Source organism: Carassius carassius, chromosome 42 (assembly GCF_963082965.1).
Source record: "Carassius carassius chromosome 42, fCarCar2.1, whole genome shotgun sequence".
NCBI classification, from domain to species: Eukaryota; Metazoa; Chordata; class Actinopteri; order Cypriniformes; family Cyprinidae; genus Carassius; species Carassius carassius.
Window position 1 is genome coordinate 11580011 of NC_081796.1, and position 18821 is coordinate 11598831.

General features: G+C 35.3%; 1 protein-coding gene across 2 annotated transcripts in view; it reads left to right on the forward strand.

Annotated features, from left to right (window-relative positions):
• Positions 1-18367, forward strand: part of LOC132123975 (CYFIP-related Rac1 interactor B-like) — a 74487-nt gene extending 56120 nt beyond the window's left edge. For both annotated transcript variants that reach the window (XM_059534679.1, XM_059534677.1), the window contains 9 exons: positions 1349-1470; positions 2173-2278; positions 8223-8362; positions 13883-13960; positions 15661-15777; positions 15875-15954; positions 16109-16235; positions 17260-17330; positions 17663-18367. In XM_059534679.1, coding sequence (XP_059390662.1) covers positions 1349-1470; positions 2173-2278; positions 8223-8362; positions 13883-13960; positions 15661-15777; positions 15875-15954; positions 16109-16235; positions 17260-17330; positions 17663-17726 — 905 coding nt within the window. In that variant the 3' untranslated portion in view covers positions 17727-18367. The remainder of the gene's footprint in view (positions 1-1348; positions 1471-2172; positions 2279-8222; positions 8363-13882; positions 13961-15660; positions 15778-15874; positions 15955-16108; positions 16236-17259; positions 17331-17662) is intronic.
• Positions 18368-18821: the final 454 nt, after the last annotated feature.

Here is an 18821-nt window from a genome sequence, read left to right on the forward strand (position 1 = left end):
GCTAAGAGATTCTCTTAATGTCTGGCATCTGAATGCTCGGTGAGAAAGGAGGTGGCCCTTGATTTCTTAACTTGCATTTGAAGCCAGCTGTAGTTAACAGCTGCCAATGTCTCATGGAGGTTTCTCTTTAGATGTGGGCCATTCAAGTGTCCCCTATTTAAAATTCCACACATTGCCATTTAAATATATGAAACAGGCTTAGCTTGTAAAGGTTTGACTCAATTACTCTTTAGGATCCCCAGTGAGTAATTCTACCCAAAATTAGAATTTTCTCATAATTTTCTCACTCACTCTTGTCACTCCAAACCAGTTTGATTTGATTTAATCTGATAGTGATGTCAAGTTTGGACTGTGTATATCCAAAGTTTGAGTTATAAGTCCAAATTATATAAGTGTACAAACTACTGTACATACCTACTTGTAGAGTTAATCTAAACAAATGTGAGCAACCAAATCACTTAAAAAAATGTCTGCTAGTGAAGTCTATTTACAGTGGTCACTTCAAAAATCTAATTTTGTAGTTTATATTATCTTGGGTGGTTATTTTTTTAAATGCAGTGGTTTATAGAAATGTAAATATACTTTTAATAAAATAAAACATTTAAAAGCCCTAGCAATTAACCGTAAATAAGAATTTCACTGCAATGTTATTAAGGTTAGATTTATTTAATGTTTTTCAAATAATTATCTTATTCTCACCAAGGTTACATTTATTTGGTCAAAAATGTATTACTTATTATAATTAAGTAAAATTGTGAAATAATATAACAAAACAAATAAAAGTAACTGTTTTTCTGTTTTATTATAATTTAATATGTAATTTACGTCTACGATTACATAGCTGAATTGTCTTCAGTATCACATGATCCTTCAGAAATCATTCTAGTATGCTGATTTAGGTTCTCAAGAAACATTTCTTATCATTATGAATTTCGAAAACAGTTGTGCTCCTTAATATTTTTTTATGGAAACCATGATAAAAAAAAAATTCTTAGATGAATGGAAAGTTCTGAAGAGTACTTTTACAGTAATACCCTTTCTTCAGTGTGCTTACTATTCTGTAGTACTAGTGGGATTTGCCCATAGTATCAGCACAAACACAGGGTTAAATATATTGTGCAAAGTGTCACCAAATACTCTTTCTTTGTTATTTGCTTCATTTTAATCTTGCCTCATTCTCTATAAAGCTCTGATTCCTGTTCATTTGTTGAATATTCGCTTTTAATGTGTCAGACACTGACTAAATGTGACCTTGAAAGATGTTTTGATTAAAGTTCTTGAAACTTACTCCATTTATTCCCTTTCTCTCTCTCTCTCTCTCTCTCTCTCTCTCTCTCTCTTCTTCCAGATGCTCAGCCAACAGAAGCAGAGCGTAAAACGTGGGAAGAAGTGGATGTGGTTCTAAAGGATGCACTGGGAATACTTGACGAACTACAGGCATATAAAGGCGCGGGCCAAGAGATACGAGAGGTATAGGCACACTCTCAAGATAACAGAGGTCTGCTGATTTTCGACTTATACGTATGCACTTATAAAGCTGTTCATGCAAAAATTGTCTCCTTACATTATGTACATAAATTCACACAAAAATGAGTTAAAAGAATAATATCGGTAGCTTTAAAACATATCACACTGTGTTTGTATCATTAGAAATTCTCTGCTCTGCTCAGTCATGCCTCGGTATGAGTGAGTGTCAGTGTGATTGATACTCTTGTTGCCATGGATACGGTTGCTATACAGATGCAGTTGTCATGGAATGTTGTCTTCTGCAGAATTAAAGTGAATGTTTCTTTTATCTAATTCGCTCAATAGAATGTGGTGTATTTCTTTTTTATGTCAGCACACTAAGTAATTATTTTAATGAGCCTCATGTATTTGGAAATTCAAAAGCACACTGAGGTAGAGAGAAAAACATTGACTAGATGTTCTGCCCAGTGTCATAATGGAAAAACGTAATGAAAGAACCTTCAAACCTCTTGTGTGCTTGTATTTCACATTAGTTACATCTTCAAATTGCCACCCTAATGAGCACATTTGAAAACCTCATCTCACATAATTCTAACACAACCTCATACAGTCATTTAATAATATGTTTCATTTGGACTTGTGGGGGAACGTTGCTTATAACTCGTCAGTTGTTGTGTTATTAAGATGTTGTGTTTGTTTTTTCAGGCAATCCAGAACCCTAATGACGAAGCATTACAAGACCAGGCGTGGGCTGCTGTGGTGCCACTAGTTGGCAAACTAAAGAAGTTCTACGAATTTTCACAGAGATTAGGTACATTAGCCTGTTTTCCATGGCAGAAGTAGTTATGCAGAAATCTTTTACATTAACATTTTGAAATCATTTACTTACCTTGATGTCATTCCAAACCTGAATGTTTTATACTGGCTGCTCTTTTCCATATTATGAAAGTGAATTTTTTGTTGACAGCAGTTGATTTAAAAGTGCTTGTCATAACAAGTTTGGGAATTTGGGGAGTGTAGTTTTTAGGTGAACTGTACCTTTAAATTTGGGAACAGCCATTGGCAGTATCTGTTTCAATCAGTTTTTCTGAGCTGTAAAATTAAATGCATACTAACACATTCTGTGCAAACACATTAAAACCTGAGAAGCCCTTGGGAAGTACCAAAGCTGGTCCTTTCACACATAACACAATGGTTGGGGTAACACACTAGCTGACAAATAGGCTTAAATGCCAGAAATCCCCTACATTTTTTTTCTGTGAGGACTAGAGTGATTACCAATATTATTGTGGAGATTTTATGATGATTTTAAATGCATTTATTATGCTTCCTAATGCAAGATTAGTTTATTATATTGTTATCCACGTACAGACAAATGAACATTACTTTTCAAGAGATTTTAAGATACTTTTCAAGAGATATTACTCAATTACTAGTATTATTATTAGCATTATATTATTATCAAAATGACATTTTTATTTATTAATTTCTATTGCAATCAAAACATTTACTTATGCATATTAATCAGTGTGAACTGTGGGCTTGCATCTGGCTGCTGAGAAGTCCAATGTCAGGTTTCATCCCTATCACAGACAGTCTCAGCTGACAGCTGATCCAAATGTTCATCAGTGAGTCTTGATCTCATTTGAATTTTCATCAGTTTCATGCGGGAAATTGTTTGCTCACAGATGCCACATGTGCTGCCAAAAAGTGTGGACATCTTCACTGCATGCCTTTTGATATTTGGGTATGTCTCGTTAGGGAGGGCAGCATAGAATTCAATTCATAACATCACATTTCTGTTACTTAGCCAACTCAAACTGATAAGTATGCAGGCCTTCATCAATGTCGGCAGCATAGAGGTTCTGGAAAAGGCAAATTTCTTTAGCGTAGACATGTAGATCACAGAATCGCACATCAAACTCCACCTTCAACATTTCCAGCGATTCCACTGACTTTTCAGCTGTGAATTGGGGCCACAGGATTCTCAGCTGAGAGGCTAAGGGTAACAGGCAGATGGGTGAAGTCTCGCTTTTGCACTTGTAACACATTGGTTTCCCTTTCCCTTGTAGTTGCAAGTGGAGGCCATTCAATATTTCTGTCACAGCTATTAAAAAGGCGAGGTCCCATTTCCATTCTGCATTGATCAGTTCTGGGACAGTTTTGCCCTTTTTCAGAAAAAAGTTGTAGATCTCAGGAAGCAGCTCGTAAAAATGCCTCAAACTATCAGGTTGACCTATTCATGTGTTCTAGTAACCCCCACAACACACCAACCATACTAGGAGCACCATCATTTGATGCTGGCCAACTTGGACCAGTCTACAGTAGATCTAACACTCTCATCGTTTGTTACTCCCCTTTCATAAAACCTTTGAGACTTTGTAGGGCTTCCAGCTCCTTCTGCACATCATTGCTCTCATCCAGTGCTAATGCAAAAAAAATATATATATATATATTCTTTAACTTTCTCCTGCAGCTGGGCATATACATTATCCCCCATTTCTTCAATTTGTCTTGTGATTGTACTTGCGGATAGACTCACTGCTTTTAACATCTTTCTTATTGGGGCTCACCTTCTCCACATGAGCATTCATATATTTCTTGACTTATTCGCCATTACTGAATGACCTATTGCTGTTTGCAATCAGTTTAGATACCTGAAAGCTAGCTCAAACGGATGACTGGTTCAACTGGGTTTGGCGTACAAACATATTTTGCTGAGCTGATAGTCCAATTTTTATCTTCAACACTTTGTCTGATCTCATTTGGTCTTGCAAGCTTGCATACTTGTCTCTGTGGTGGGTTTAGTTTCAGTGCAGACCGTTTCTTGACAGATGAGACAAACAGACATTTCTATGCATTGAAACAAAAAAATGATCATGTCCACTTTTGGTGAAATACCCTGGTTTCTGAATAAACCTTTCTCTTTCCTAACTGTTAGGCCATTTTGTTGTCAAAGTCATCATTAGATTGGATGAATCTACAAGATTTCTGGGAGACATGTGTTGTGTTCTTTGATTTTTCCGTCTGGAAACAAAGATGCCCTGAAGATCACAGAAGAAGAAAGCCGTAGTAGCCACAACTGTGACGACAAACGCTTATCAGGATCAACTAAACACTGGAGTTTCAAAAGTATGTGAAATATTTAAAGTTCACGGCATGGAATCTTCTTACTGTGGCGACATTTCCACACCCCGAAACATGCCGCTGAAGGAAACAAACAGTTGTTGGTTGTTTGACATGTCGGTCAAACACCCTCATGGGCAGGCCCTGGCCAATGAAAGCTGCCATGGATTCCAGACCTTCAGTTATCAGTCTGAAGGTCTGGCTATGCGAGACTAACGTGTATTAGCACATGCTTGATCATGATGGAACTTTATGTTAAATGTACCATTCTGTTGGTGGTTTAATCTAACAAATAATTAATTGATGAATCTGAATGTAGTGTTTAAATGAACGCTAAATAAAGCAATCGGGTTGATGTGCACATTTGTATGACACAAGCTTCAAATGTGAATTGTTTTTTTTTTTTTTCCACATGCGCAAACTGCACAAATATAGTTTCTTTTTGCACATAATAACCACTCTCCTACATGGTTTATTTATTTGTTTTTAATAGCTGAATTAATATTTATCCATTTCTGCTCATATTTATCATGCAAACAAATACCCCTCCCCACACCCAAAACGGTTTGCCTGCAGATGAGAATCCAAAACAAGGACAGGTGGCAGTCCTGCTCCACTTCACAGTTGCTGAGTGAAAGGAGATGATGGTTTAATGACAGCACACGCATTTATACAACACTTTATTCAAAAGGAAGGGGCACGCATCATACGTCACTACGCTATTTCTTTGTAATTGCACATGCGCAGTCCTTTCAATTTTGGAGTTCATTCCGATCGACTGTTTATATGCACTCTCGATCGTATTAGATAATGAATAAACCACCCCCTTCAATCCGTTTGAAATTTCATTCCAATCAAGCACAATTGGATCAATTAAGATTTTTACATGAAGGCTTTTCAGTAAAGTTTTTGAGCCTTTGGGTGTCAGTGGTGTTATAATTGTATTAACAGCATGAAAAAGGCACGCTGCATTCTGACAAGTCTGTCCGAGTCTCCAGACAAGAACAGACTTGCAGAGCAGAGTGTCAGGTTTCGTGATTGATTCAGAATTAATTCCTCAATGTATACATTTTAACATTACTTGCATATCTTAGTTGTTCTCTCTTGCTTTCTTGTCCCTTGTGCCCTGCCCTGCTTTCCTCTGATCTGCCATCCTCACCTCACACTCCATTCTCAGCATATGCCCTTAAAACCACTTATCTCAAGCTCTGTTTTGACTGGGAGGAGAATAGTGTGCTTCCATGGCAATTTTTAATCTGCTATTCTGCCCTGCCATGCTGACTAAAGCAGATGAAGGTCATTACCGTATGGCAAATCTGCTCAATTTACTCTACATACTGCTCCAGTTTCAGTCACCAGCCTAAAAATTCCCACTCTCTCTCTCACATTGATGTGGAGAGCAGTCTGTATGGCTAAATTGGCTTGATTATGAAAAACTTGAGTCTGTATGGGAATAAATTAGTTAACGGACAATTCTAGCCTCTGTTTACCTTCAGACGGGACTGATTACTGTAATTTCCAAATGTGCCAATAAAAATAAATTGAAAACCCTCCAAAATAGTTTTAACTCTCAGAGCAGACTTAATTCAGTTCTTTAGTTCATTCAGTCGATACATTAATCTAAAACTACATTATCCAACCAATACTTTTTTTTCTTTCAACATGCAGTAGGAGTTTCTTGTACAATTTTGCAATACTGGCAACAGCGAAACATGAATCACTTCATAGGCAACTCTGGTTTGTTTATGTATATATTTTAAGACTTGTAATTGAGATCAGGATTAAAAATTGGGATGATGCGGCCAGACTGAGATCATACTGTACCTCAACCATAAACTCTTATGACTGACTCTTATGTAATATAATTACTCTAACATGCTGCTGTTTACTGCATTGCCTCAACAGAGCAATGGAGAGAATGAAAATGGGAATTGTGGGTTAAGAACAGCCCCTCAAGTCATCAAGCTGTTTACTGTGGCGTAAAGGAGTCATATGACGTTACTAAAAAGAACATAATTTTGTGTATTTGATGTAATGCAATGCGTTTATGTGGTTTAAGGTTAAAAAAACACATTATTTTCAACATAATGTACATTATTGTTTCTCCTCTATGCCCCGCCTTTCTGAAACATGTCGATTCTTACAAAACTCATCATTCTAAAAAAGCGAGGTGTGCTCTGATTGGCCAGCTATCCAGTGTGTTGTATTAGGCCGAATGCCTCTAGCGTGTGACGGAAATGTTATCCCCCCGATAAACAAACTGTGATGCCGTTTCCCAGCAGGAAGAGACTTAGTCCAGCTGCTCTGCTCATGAACATCCCATCATCGGTTCTCTCGCAATACGGACATCATTAGATGAAACAAACAAACAAAAAAAAAACACTACAAACGAGGAATTTGTTGCATCCAGTGGGGAGGGACATAATTTATGATTATGATGACTTATATTGTGTTTTTATGCATTGCATTGCGTATGGCGCTGTGTAAACATAAAACCATGTCTGTATTTGTGAACAACAAGCCTACTCTACACTACTCAAAACTCACGTTTGAATCATCAGTGACAATTACTTTAAATATAAAAAACATACATACAGGCAGTGAGTCAGAAGTGCCAGACAGTCCTTGCAAAGTTGGAACTGCCCCACTTTATAATAAAAGCCTTTGTGCCAGAGATGCATTGTAGGCTACTGGTTCAGGAAACGGTCATAATCCTCCAAAAAATGCACAGCACACATATTTGAATATTTGGGTTGAACTGTTCCAGAACAGTGTTGTTAATACAACTTAACCACTGATTTCTAGTTGTGTCCTCTTTTGGAAGGCCAAAGGAAGTAGTTTCGCTTTCACAAAGAAACAAACAGCGACTCCACTACATGGCAGTTGCCTAATAGTATAAAAGTTGTCTTTTTTCTACTTGCATGAACATTTTGCGTCGTTATGCAAATCTTCCCACATCGTGATGTAGACCTGTGGGGGTGTGTTAGAATAAGTAATTTTAGGAGGGTGTGGTTGACACTTAACTTTTATAAAGAAAATCTCTTTGGACTTGACTTGATTTGAGACTTTAGTCTTTGCAAATTTACAGATCTTCTTTATGCACAGAGAGCATGTAACACTCCAAAGAGAAAGGAAAACATTTAATTGCATCATATGACCACTTTAAGACATCACTGTCTGTTAAAGAACACAGAGAAATTTCAGATTAGGCCTAATGTAAGGGTGTACCTTTTGTGTAGCCTGGGGTATGTTTGTGTGTCTGAGAATATAGTTGGAGATTAGGCATTAAATAACATTTATTATTTAATTAGGTCATGTATGATACCAGATATTTTATGTTGTTTGATGGAAGGATTGATTCTTAGTGCTGGTCTGCAAGCAGTATGAATCAATATGTCAGCATCTAAACAGTATATTGTTTAAAACGAGCAATTTATACAATATTCAGTTGAAAAACAACCATCCATTATAGTTGCCTGGTTATAATGAGTTATAGTTAACTCATCAGTTGGTGGATGTTTATAATTGGTAAAAAAAAAGATATATATATATATATATTTGTTAAAAAAAATCTGTTGCACTCAATGAGAACCTAATTAACCCTAATTGACGATTGTGTGACTCCACAGAAGCAGCGCTGCATAGTCTATTGAGAGCACTCACTAGTGAGACAAATGATGACCCCACACAGCATCTGGAGAGAGAGCAAGCCCTTGCTAAACAGTTTGCTGAGATCCTGCACTTCACACTGCGATTTGATGAGCTCAAGGTGAGGACCATTCCTCAATATTATACCTCAATAAAAATTCCTTTGTTACATGATGATAATGGTTTTTGTTATTATTATTTATTTTAATTTTTTGGTTGCAATCACTGCATAAATTAAAGACCATTATACGTGATATAGGTTTATCCTGTTCATTTTCACAGTCAGTTGATGTATTAATTTTGCATTTAAAATTCTTGTTTATTTAGAATTGGATGTGTACTAATACTAGAGCTGACACAATACAGGTCAAAGGTCATTGGTTTGAATCTCACTAAACCTGTCAAGAACATGTTTGAAATTTATAATAAAAAAAAAAGTATATTTCTACAGTAATTCAATCAAATGAAGTATTTTTGTTGAATCATTAACATTTTTAGTATTTATTACAAATGAAGTGTTTGGTTCCATAATGCAATAAACAGCATTTTTTTTTTAAAGTTGAGTTTCCGTCAAAATCAGTATTGTATATTGTCGGAATTGAGAAGTACATTTTTAAATTTACGCAAAATGCAATACCCACTGACTTATTAGATCATGTTTACACCTTTTTTTTTCCTAAACCGTGACAAACGCCACGGTGACAAACGCCAATCTCCTTTCTCTGCAGAATGCGATATTCCACGCACTCTAGACAGTAATGGCGGTGCTTTAATTAAACCCAGCATCCTAGTTTTCCTCATCTACTTTGTACTTTGTGATCAACAAACAAGCTGCTTGATAAATCACATGTGATTGTCACACACATCTCATCAGTAAAGCCAAATCTGTGATTAATAGTACTGGTAAATCTCCATCACATGCTTTCAGATGGAGCGGCATTTAATACACAAAGCCATATATCATCGACAAGTTATGCAATATCACGTTCATTAGATGAATCACATTCGATTATGAATGCCATATTGCACAGCTTGTCAGTGTTAGTGTTTTTATTAATGACATTTGTTTTTGTTAATACAGCATATAGTCAACTAAATTAATGTAACATGACAAAGATGAATGCACTTTTGGAAGATGAATGTAAGGGAAATGTCATTTTGGAATTTCTGTGGTCAAATGTGATATTGTGTGGTATAATGTGATATTGAATGTGTTCTTGTTCATAATGAAATTTTCTTTTATTGCTGTAATTAATTTATAGCAAACAAGATGACCCGTTTGAATTCATTTTGGGAGCGATGAATGATAAATGTATTTTTAGTCCAGTGCCTGTATATAAGATTAGTATTGAAGTTCAGAGGCTGTCATATGTGGATCAGCTTACTATGTTGTATATTTTCAGCAGTTTCAGTATGAAAAATAACTTTCATATTGATTCAATGGATTTATTGCAATTTGAAAAAAAGAAGAAAAAACTATCATGGATTTATTGCATTTTGGGGAAAAAAATACATTTTATAATAAATAATTCAGTCTAAATCTGGATTTGAATTTTTAATGTTATTATAACCTAAAGATGCTATGTGAAAGTTTGAAACAGAAAATAGTGGTTTCATCCAGCCAATTTCTTGGTAAAGAAAACACATTTTTACTCAAATTAATCAAAATGGATTTATAGCGTTTTGGAACCAAACTCTTCAAATATTGTTAAGAACTTTCCAGCCCTCTGAATTCTTAATAAAATAATAATAATAATAAAATACAAAAATAATCATGCACATTGATATTATATTGATAGTATTATATTGTCATTAATTTATGATAACTTTAACAAAAATACTACATTATTGACAATCACTAATGGGAAAAACAAAAAAATTAAATGTGAACATCCAGATGTAGCACTGTAATCAAAAATTGGGAAATATATTCCTAATTGTTATGAAAATAATATACATCATGATTAATTAGCAAACTTAATGGACCTAAAACATGCTTCATTTTCTCTATGTAAAATATGAGGTCCAGGAGTAGAAGTCATTCATTAACGTTCTGTAGTCAAATGAAATCCATGGTTAAAAGATGAGCTCACCATTTACTGCAAGTCAGTCTGCTATTACTGATTACCATGTGATAGATGAGACTGACTAGGATGTGATGCCCTAACAAGCTTCCACTTCTTTCTAATGACATGCTAATTGTGATTTGGAAACCAGCTAATGAGAAAATAATTACTTTTCAATTGCATGTGTCAGTTATCACTGACACAGGTGCTTGCCAAGCCTTTCTCGACATTAAAAAGGTCATGAGAGACTACTTTTTTTATTTTAATTTAGCAGAGGTGTTTGTGTTGCACATTATAGAAGACAATGTTAACATTCAATAGTTCCATTTGTTGGAGAAAACTGGTTAATGTAAAGATTTTTGCACTATTTTAATCTTCCGGGATTAAAATTTACATCGTGTTGACATCAAAATTTGTGATGTGGCAAAGGATTATAGTACATTGATTGAAGGTTCATGTATCGAAGGAGAGTATTTTTTTCTCTTTGTAATGAGAGTTTGGCACAAATGCGATTCCTTCATTTAGTGAGTGTAACCATTTTAAAGCTCCATGACACAACCCATGAAGTCTTATATAAATGCCACAGAATAAGCCTAAAGTTATCAGAGCTGCAACAGCACGTTAATGTAAGTGTTAGACTGATAATTTTTTTTTTTTTGACAGCCGATGCCAATATCTTGGAAAGCAGGGGGACTTATTGCCAATATAAAGCCAATTTATATTTTTTATTTATATTTTAGGAATGTTTTAATCATTTAACAATGGATTAAAAAATGTGTAAAATAAACATACTTCTACTTTAGATGACAAAGTATTTTTCACAAATAAATAAATATTTAATAAAAATATAACTAAAAAGGATACTCTAACCAACAGGACACTCAGTATTCTAGTAAGTTTGTGTGCATTGGGAATCATATTTTTCAAATAAAGCCAGGGTAACACTTGTTTTACATAAAGCACACAGAGAAAATGGCATGAATATGACAGTGGGCAACAGCATAATTTGAAATCATGAGTTTAAAGGATTCAATTCACATAATATATAAATGCATATTAGCTTAATGCTGACGGCAAACAAGAAAGTATTATAATTTTTGCCTTTCTATTACTAATAATATAAAAGCAATCATTATAATACTTTTGTATACATTAATTCCTTTGTTTAACCGTTCTGTCTGTGATTATTAGACAGACTTCTATCCATATTAGACAGAACTATTAACGACGACAGTGAACAAGAGTGAATGTAAGCACTCAAAATAAAAGTCCCTCCTTGAACACATCGGCTAAGCGGAATAAACTTACCTGCTGGTATTACTTATATTTGAAAAATGCCAAATATCCACTAGTTACATATTTATTTATTTATTTTTATAAGTTTTCGATGCAGAGTGCAAATGGCTGTGCAGTTATTTGTCTTTTTTATTTTGATGGGAATGAAATGAAACTGTCTGAACCCAAAGCTGCCCGTCTCCCCTCTTCCCCCTCCTCTCCTCAAGTGCACCACGCCCACTTTTCTTTTAGCATTTTTTAAAACTGTGGTGAAAACTAACCGGTGCTGAAACAGGGGGTTTCATGACCCTTTAAGATCACAAGAAAATTGTCTTTTTATCTGTCCCTCTCCTCATTCTCTTATTCTCTGCTTAAATACCTGCTGTTTCTTTTACATCTAATTAATAATGGTGAATGGGCATTAAATGTGTTTGTCAAGACAGCAGCATGCTGCGCTATAGTGTGCTTTTACACACTGCTCTGACCATGTCAGAACCTCAGACACTCAAACAACCCTAAATGACTAAACGGTAAACCACCTAATTTGTCTCGGGTTATAATCAAATAATGTTTCATCAAGCCGTTTTCTTATTTATCTCTACATTAACACTAGCATCTTTCTGTCCTGAATAAACATTCACATACACCCTGACGCACTGCGGCATCGAGCTGGGATGTCCCAATTAAAGAGCCCCCCAGATGGAATTGCTTAATGCGTGAAGATAGGGGGTTTAAGGTGGCATGCCATCCTCTATTTCACCATGCCCTCCTCTCAGCTTGATGCAGTGACCTACTTCAGACCGTCAGTGCCGTAGCAACGTACACTGCAGGAATAGTATGGGCTGTCTGGTCTGACAGTAAATCGACTGAATTGCTTTAAGTTTAAACAGTACTTCTAAAGGGGATTCATGGGTCTGCTCAGTCCTGGCAGATACAGATTGCACTGATTACCTAAAGGAACTGTTAGTCATTTATGTAAAGCTTTAGCTAAGTGTTTTCCGCTTTCTAGACTACCAGACTGTATTTGTCTACTTCAGTCTTATCTGCAGATTGCCTCCCTTTGAAACACCTTTGCATACATAATAATTTTATTAGTGGTTCTTGTTAAGGCCAGAATCACTATTACTATTGTTCATATTTGGAGTCACAGGTTGATTAAAAACCCATAATTTGAGTATTAAACTTTATTTAACTTTGAGAGGTGTGCTATAACTTTTCTAAGGGATCAGATTTTCACCTGGCAGATGATAAAACAGAAGAAAATAATAAATTGAACCACACTTAGAGACCTGAAAGGGACTTGGTGGCTAGTGACTGTATTGCAACATGACAATGCCCTAGCATCCCAAAATGCAATAATACTAATCTTCAATACTAATCTAAAAACCAATATGAAAATTTGAACAACTGTATTGCAATCACCCACAACAAGCAAGGATTGTAAAGGAAAAGAATTAAAAGAAGACTGCAGCTATTACTACAGTCTTCAGTGTCACATGATCCTTCAAAAATCATTCTAATATGCTGATTTGGTGCTCAAGAAACAGTTCCTATTATTATCAACGTTATAAACAGTTGTGCTGCTTAAAGGCACAATATGTAAGATTTTTTTTTTTATTAAAATATCCAAATATCACTAGAACGGAGTTATATATTTTGCTGACTTGTGTACTTTGATTATCCTAAATGTTTCAAAGACTATTTAAACCCAGAGAAATAAGAAGTTTTAACTAGTGACACGGGCCGTGTCCATTGTGTCGCCGGCCAATGACGTCATAACCCCTCGATTTCCGGTTTTGTTTTTTTGAAAACAGGGAAACACCAAAGACCCTTTTAATATTTTGTACTTTTTAATAGACTGATGACCACTGCACAGAGCAGCATTATAACAGAACTTTCAAATGTATCTAGTATGATAACACAGTGCTGCTTCTTTTCCCCACATACGCACGACTGGAAGGAGCGGAAGCAGTCAGCTGGCATAATAAAAGATCAGCTGTTTTCAAGCCATGTCTCACGCTCCTTCAGCAGCCTCGTTTCAGTTCGACTGCTTCATTTTTTTGTGGAAACTTTTTTTTTTTCAGTCAGTATTTTTTGATAGAAGATTCAAAAGAATAACATATATTTGAAATATAATCTTTTGTTATATCATAAATATAAATTTAGTTATGAATATAAATTATAAATAATAAAGTATTACTGTCACTTTTGATCCATTTAATGCATAAAAAAAAAAAAAAAACTTTTGAATGGTAGTGTAGCTAAACTGACTAAAGACCTGTGGTTTTCATTTTTTGCAGATGACAAATCCAGCCATTCAGAATGACTTCAGTTATTACAGGAGGACCCTGAGCCGCATGAGGATCAATAATGTTCCTGTGAGTTTTCTCAAGAATTGAAACTGACACCTTTTTATTGGTGTCAAATGAGAAACCCCCTGTTCATCTTTCTGTGTACTACACTGTCTTCACTTAAGTAATTCACACCTGTTTTTTAACTTTTAAAGTAAAGCTATGCCTTTGACAAGCAGCTCTTGATTTGACCCAAACTCCTTTCACATAACCAACACACTTCCTTTTCTGTCTCACTCACATATTTAAGCACTCAGCCACTTGGACATACCAGCCCTCAGGGGACTATTGAGAACCCAAACAGAAAATAGCCTCCCACTGGGAGAGCGAGTGAGTTCTGAGATGCTTACTGAAGTGCATTGAGGTGCACCAATATAGTTTGGCACCTGATCTGTGGTCAGCTTTGGTGCCTGTCCTCCCCAGAGATGTCCTGCCCTCCTAGGACTAAATATCTGATCTGAGAGTGGGCCACATACATAGCCCTGAGGGACATTGTGCAGTATGCATACCTTGTTTAGTGCAGTGGTGCTGGTTTTCCCCTCATATTCTCAAACACTGAATTCAGTAGCCTCACCATGGCTCCCTAGGGCCCTACTACTGTAAGAGATCTAAATAAATCCCTCCAGCTGGCACTCTCCACATCAGGACTAATAGTTTAGACTATTGTTTAATGTATGAATGTATTTTTATACTTGACACACCAGAATGTGCAGGTGTATGCAGTTTACTGAAAGATTAAACCGCTTTCTGAAGTAAAAACAAATTTGTTATTGTCTGCCTGTCCTCATTTTGAAGCTGATGGTTTTGTTTGAAATGTGTTTTCAAATAACCCTTTTTATTCAGTAGAGTACAGTAAATTAAGACTTTTAATAATTCATTGCATATTTTGCGAAATAACTAAAGCTTAACTTTCCTTTCTGGGGATGTCTTTACTTTTCCGATCCTTGTCCAATTTGCTGTTTCTCCCATTTACCTGTTAACCAAAATGACTGTATTCTGGGATATTCCATTGTTACTTAAATTAAGCTAGCTTTGCTAACACAAAATTTGACTGACATACAATCCTCATTTAAACAGAAGGGTCAAGTTAAGTATCCGTCCATTTTTGAAGGATTATTTTTTTTACTATTTACCGTATTTTTTCGGACTATAAGTCTCACCTGAGTATAAGGCGCATCAGTCCAAAAATACATCATGATGAGGAAAAAAACATATATAAGTCGCACTGGACTATAAGTCGCACTTATTTAGAACCAAGAGAAAAAATTACCGTCTACAGCCTTGAGAGGGCGATCTATGTTTTCAGAGTAGACTACAGGAGCAACAAGCAGCATAGAGCGCCCTCTCGCGGCTGTAGACGGTAATGTTTTCTCTTGGTTCATGTCTCTTAGTTCATTTCTCTTGGTTCATGTCAAATTAATTTTGATAAATAAGTCGCACCTGACTATAAGTCGCAGGACCAGACAAACTATGAAAAAAGTGCGACTTATAGTCCGGAAAATATGGTGGTAGATTAATGATGTATAGCATTTTTGACACATTTTTCTGTGAAATTGGAGCACAGAAAAAAAAAAAACTTCAATGGTTATGAATCTTCATATTGTTCACTTTATGGTCTTCTTTTATCATTTTCATGAGGCATTGACTGTAATAAGTTCTGAGAAAGAAGAATCTTTGTTCTCCTTGCTTTGCTTAATTTATAATGTTTTTGGTGTTTGTCCATGTAGGCAGAGGGAGAAAACGAGGTGAATAATGAGCTTGCCAATCGGATCTCTCTATTTTATGCTGATGCTACACCCATGCTAAAGACATTAAGTGATGGCACAACAAAATTTGTATCTGAGGTAAATAAAAACATTTAAAATCAGTTATCAGTGACATAAAAAAATTAAAAAAAAAAAAAAAAATATATATATATATATATTTCCTTTTACCCAACAGAATAAAAATTTGCCCATTGAAAACACAACAGACGTATTAAGCACCATGGCAAGCGTGTGCAAAGTTATGTTGGAAACCCCGTAAGTCTGCCATTTTCTCATCTACTGTACCTGATGACACCATAAAATTTGTAGTGTATTAAACAACAAGAACAATTTACTAGAAATTGGTAGGTAAATATAAAACAAAAAATGTAAAAAGATTTGCTTATTCTCTAATTTTGTTTGGATACAGAGAGTATCGCAGCCGCTTCAGCAGTGAGGAGACTGTTTCCTTCTGTCTGCGTGTCATGGTGGGGGTCATCATTCTCTACGACTACGTCCATCCCGTCGGCGCATTTGCAAAGTCCTCCAAAATAGACGTGAGTGAAACTATCATTTCCTGTTACTGAAAACCCATCTCAAGTTTTTCAATTCAATTCAAGTTTATTTGTATAGCGCTTTTTACAATACAAATCATTACAAAGCAACTTTACAGAAAATTATGTTTCTACAATATTTAGTAGTAGCTAGTAGTTTGTGCACGTTTGACAGGATTTTAGAAAAATAAAAATAATAATAATAATACAAGACGTAGTCAGCTAGATGATGAACTATCAATATTATTAATTAATAGTAATTATAGGATGCAGTCACACATGTAGCAATAATTGTTAGTTCTGTTTGTTGATTCAAGGTTAGGATCATCTGGGGTCCTCTGAGGGTCAGCATCATCTCTTCTCAGGTGTTCTGGATCCAGACTGGAGCTTGTGTAAATCCTAGTTACGGCAAAACATAGAAACAAAATAGAGACATCATTAGCATAGCTGCTGATCCAACAAAGTAAAATTAGTTTAACCCAAGCTAAAGAATAAAAATGCAGATGCAACTACACTCACAATTTAAGAGATACATTATTCGAATGCTTGGCGAAAGAGATGCGTTTTTAATCTAGATTTAAACAGAGAGAGTGTGTCTGAACCCCGAACATTATCAGGAAGGCTATTCCAGAGTTTGGGAGCCAAATGTGAAAAAGCTCTACCTCCTTTAGTGGACTTTGCTATCCTAGGAACTACCAAAAGTCCAGCGTTTTGTGACCTTAGGGTGCGTGATGGGTTGTAGCGTGGTAGAAGGCTAGTTAGGTACGCAGGAGCTAAACCATTTAGGGCCTTATAGGTAAGTAATGATAATTTGTAACAGATACGGAACTTAATAGGTAGCCAGTGCAGAGACTGTAAAATTGGGGTAATATGATCATATTTCCATCTCTGAAGTTTTCCCCCTCCCCTCACTGACTTATAATCATAGTGCTTAGAAAATGTGGTGATGGCTCTCTCACAGCATCATGACTCATGAAGTTGAGTGCTTTCATTACTCTGCCACTCTAACCATGGTTGCTTTTTTCAGATGAAAGGCTGCATTAAAGTGCTCAGAGATCAGCCACCAAGCAGTGTGGAAGGTCTTCTAAATGCTCTCAGGTACCTTATTCAACAAGCCAAAATTAGAGCATCATATAAGGTTTTTTTTTCATGAATATTATTCTATAAAATTGTACCATATTAATTTCATATCAGTCAACTGCACTCATATATATATATATATATATATATATATATATATATATATATATATATATATATATATATATATATATATATATATATATTTTGTCATTTAATGTGAGGAATATTCCATGAGATTCTTTTTTTAGCCCTGCATGTTTGTTTTGCAACAGTGTTAATGAAAGCTTGACATGATACTTCAAAAGAATGCAGTAAATATAATTATTAATTAATTAATGTCTGTGCAGGTACACAACAAAACATCTTAATGATGAGTCAACCACTAAGACCATTAAAAGCATGCTGCAGTAGCAACAGAACTCTGGGACACACACCACTGGCCTCAAGCAATTGCTCAGGAGATGCACATACACTCTCGCTCCTGGACTAATGTGATGCACAGAATGTTTTTTTTTTTTTCCTTTTTTTTTTTTTTTATTAAACCAGGAAAAAAAAAATCAGAAAAAAGCTTCTCTAATCTTTCCTTGTCTTTTTACAAAGCAGATGCTGCTGGCATTATGTGTGGTTTTCTGTGCCAAAATCGTTTTGCTGAAATCCCTTGTTTTTAATGTTCCTGTAAGACAGCCATGCTGCTGATGGCAGCTATAAAAGCATTGTTAGATTATATTTGTGGTAAATGTTTTAATTTAGCTTGTTTCCCTATATAAAGGGAGGTTGAGTGTTTTGACTTGAATATAAAATATCTATATATTATCTATATGATCTGGATACAATTATATAAAAAAGAAAAGTATATAATATTTTTATTAATATTTAATGTTACATCCACTGCATGGCAAAATGATTAAATGTCTTCTATTTAAAAGAAAACTAATGTTTCAAATTCGTTTGTCTGTTTGATTTTGTGTAAAGGAAAAGGTGTTTAAATTATGTTTTGAAATGGTACTTTGAGATTAAAAATGGAGGTTGATTGATTTTTTTATAGTTCTATACTATTTTTTCTAGTTCTTGATTTTTTTTTTCCCGTGGATGTTATAATTTCCTGTTTTTTTTTTTTTTTAAATCTGAAAACTAGCTTTCAAAAACTGTGATAGTTTGTAATCTGTTGGATGTGATGACAACATGATTTTAAGATTAAATAAAATGCTTTCATTTTTATAATGATGTGTTTACTTGTTTAAATGCAGTATTACTAAGGTGTATGCAAATGAGCAGTACATGTCTGGTATTATGCAAAACAGCAGTGGCATTCTGCATGACATTTCAATATTGAAATTCTGGTAAACACATTTACAGACTGCACAAGAGTGTCTGAATCAATCAATAACAATTCCATTTTGCGATATGGCAAGGAACCAAAACTCCATCAGTGACGGAATGGATAAAAAAACCTTGGTAGAAACAAGGTTTCAGTCGGAGGGGCAGTTCTCCTCAAGACAGACGAAA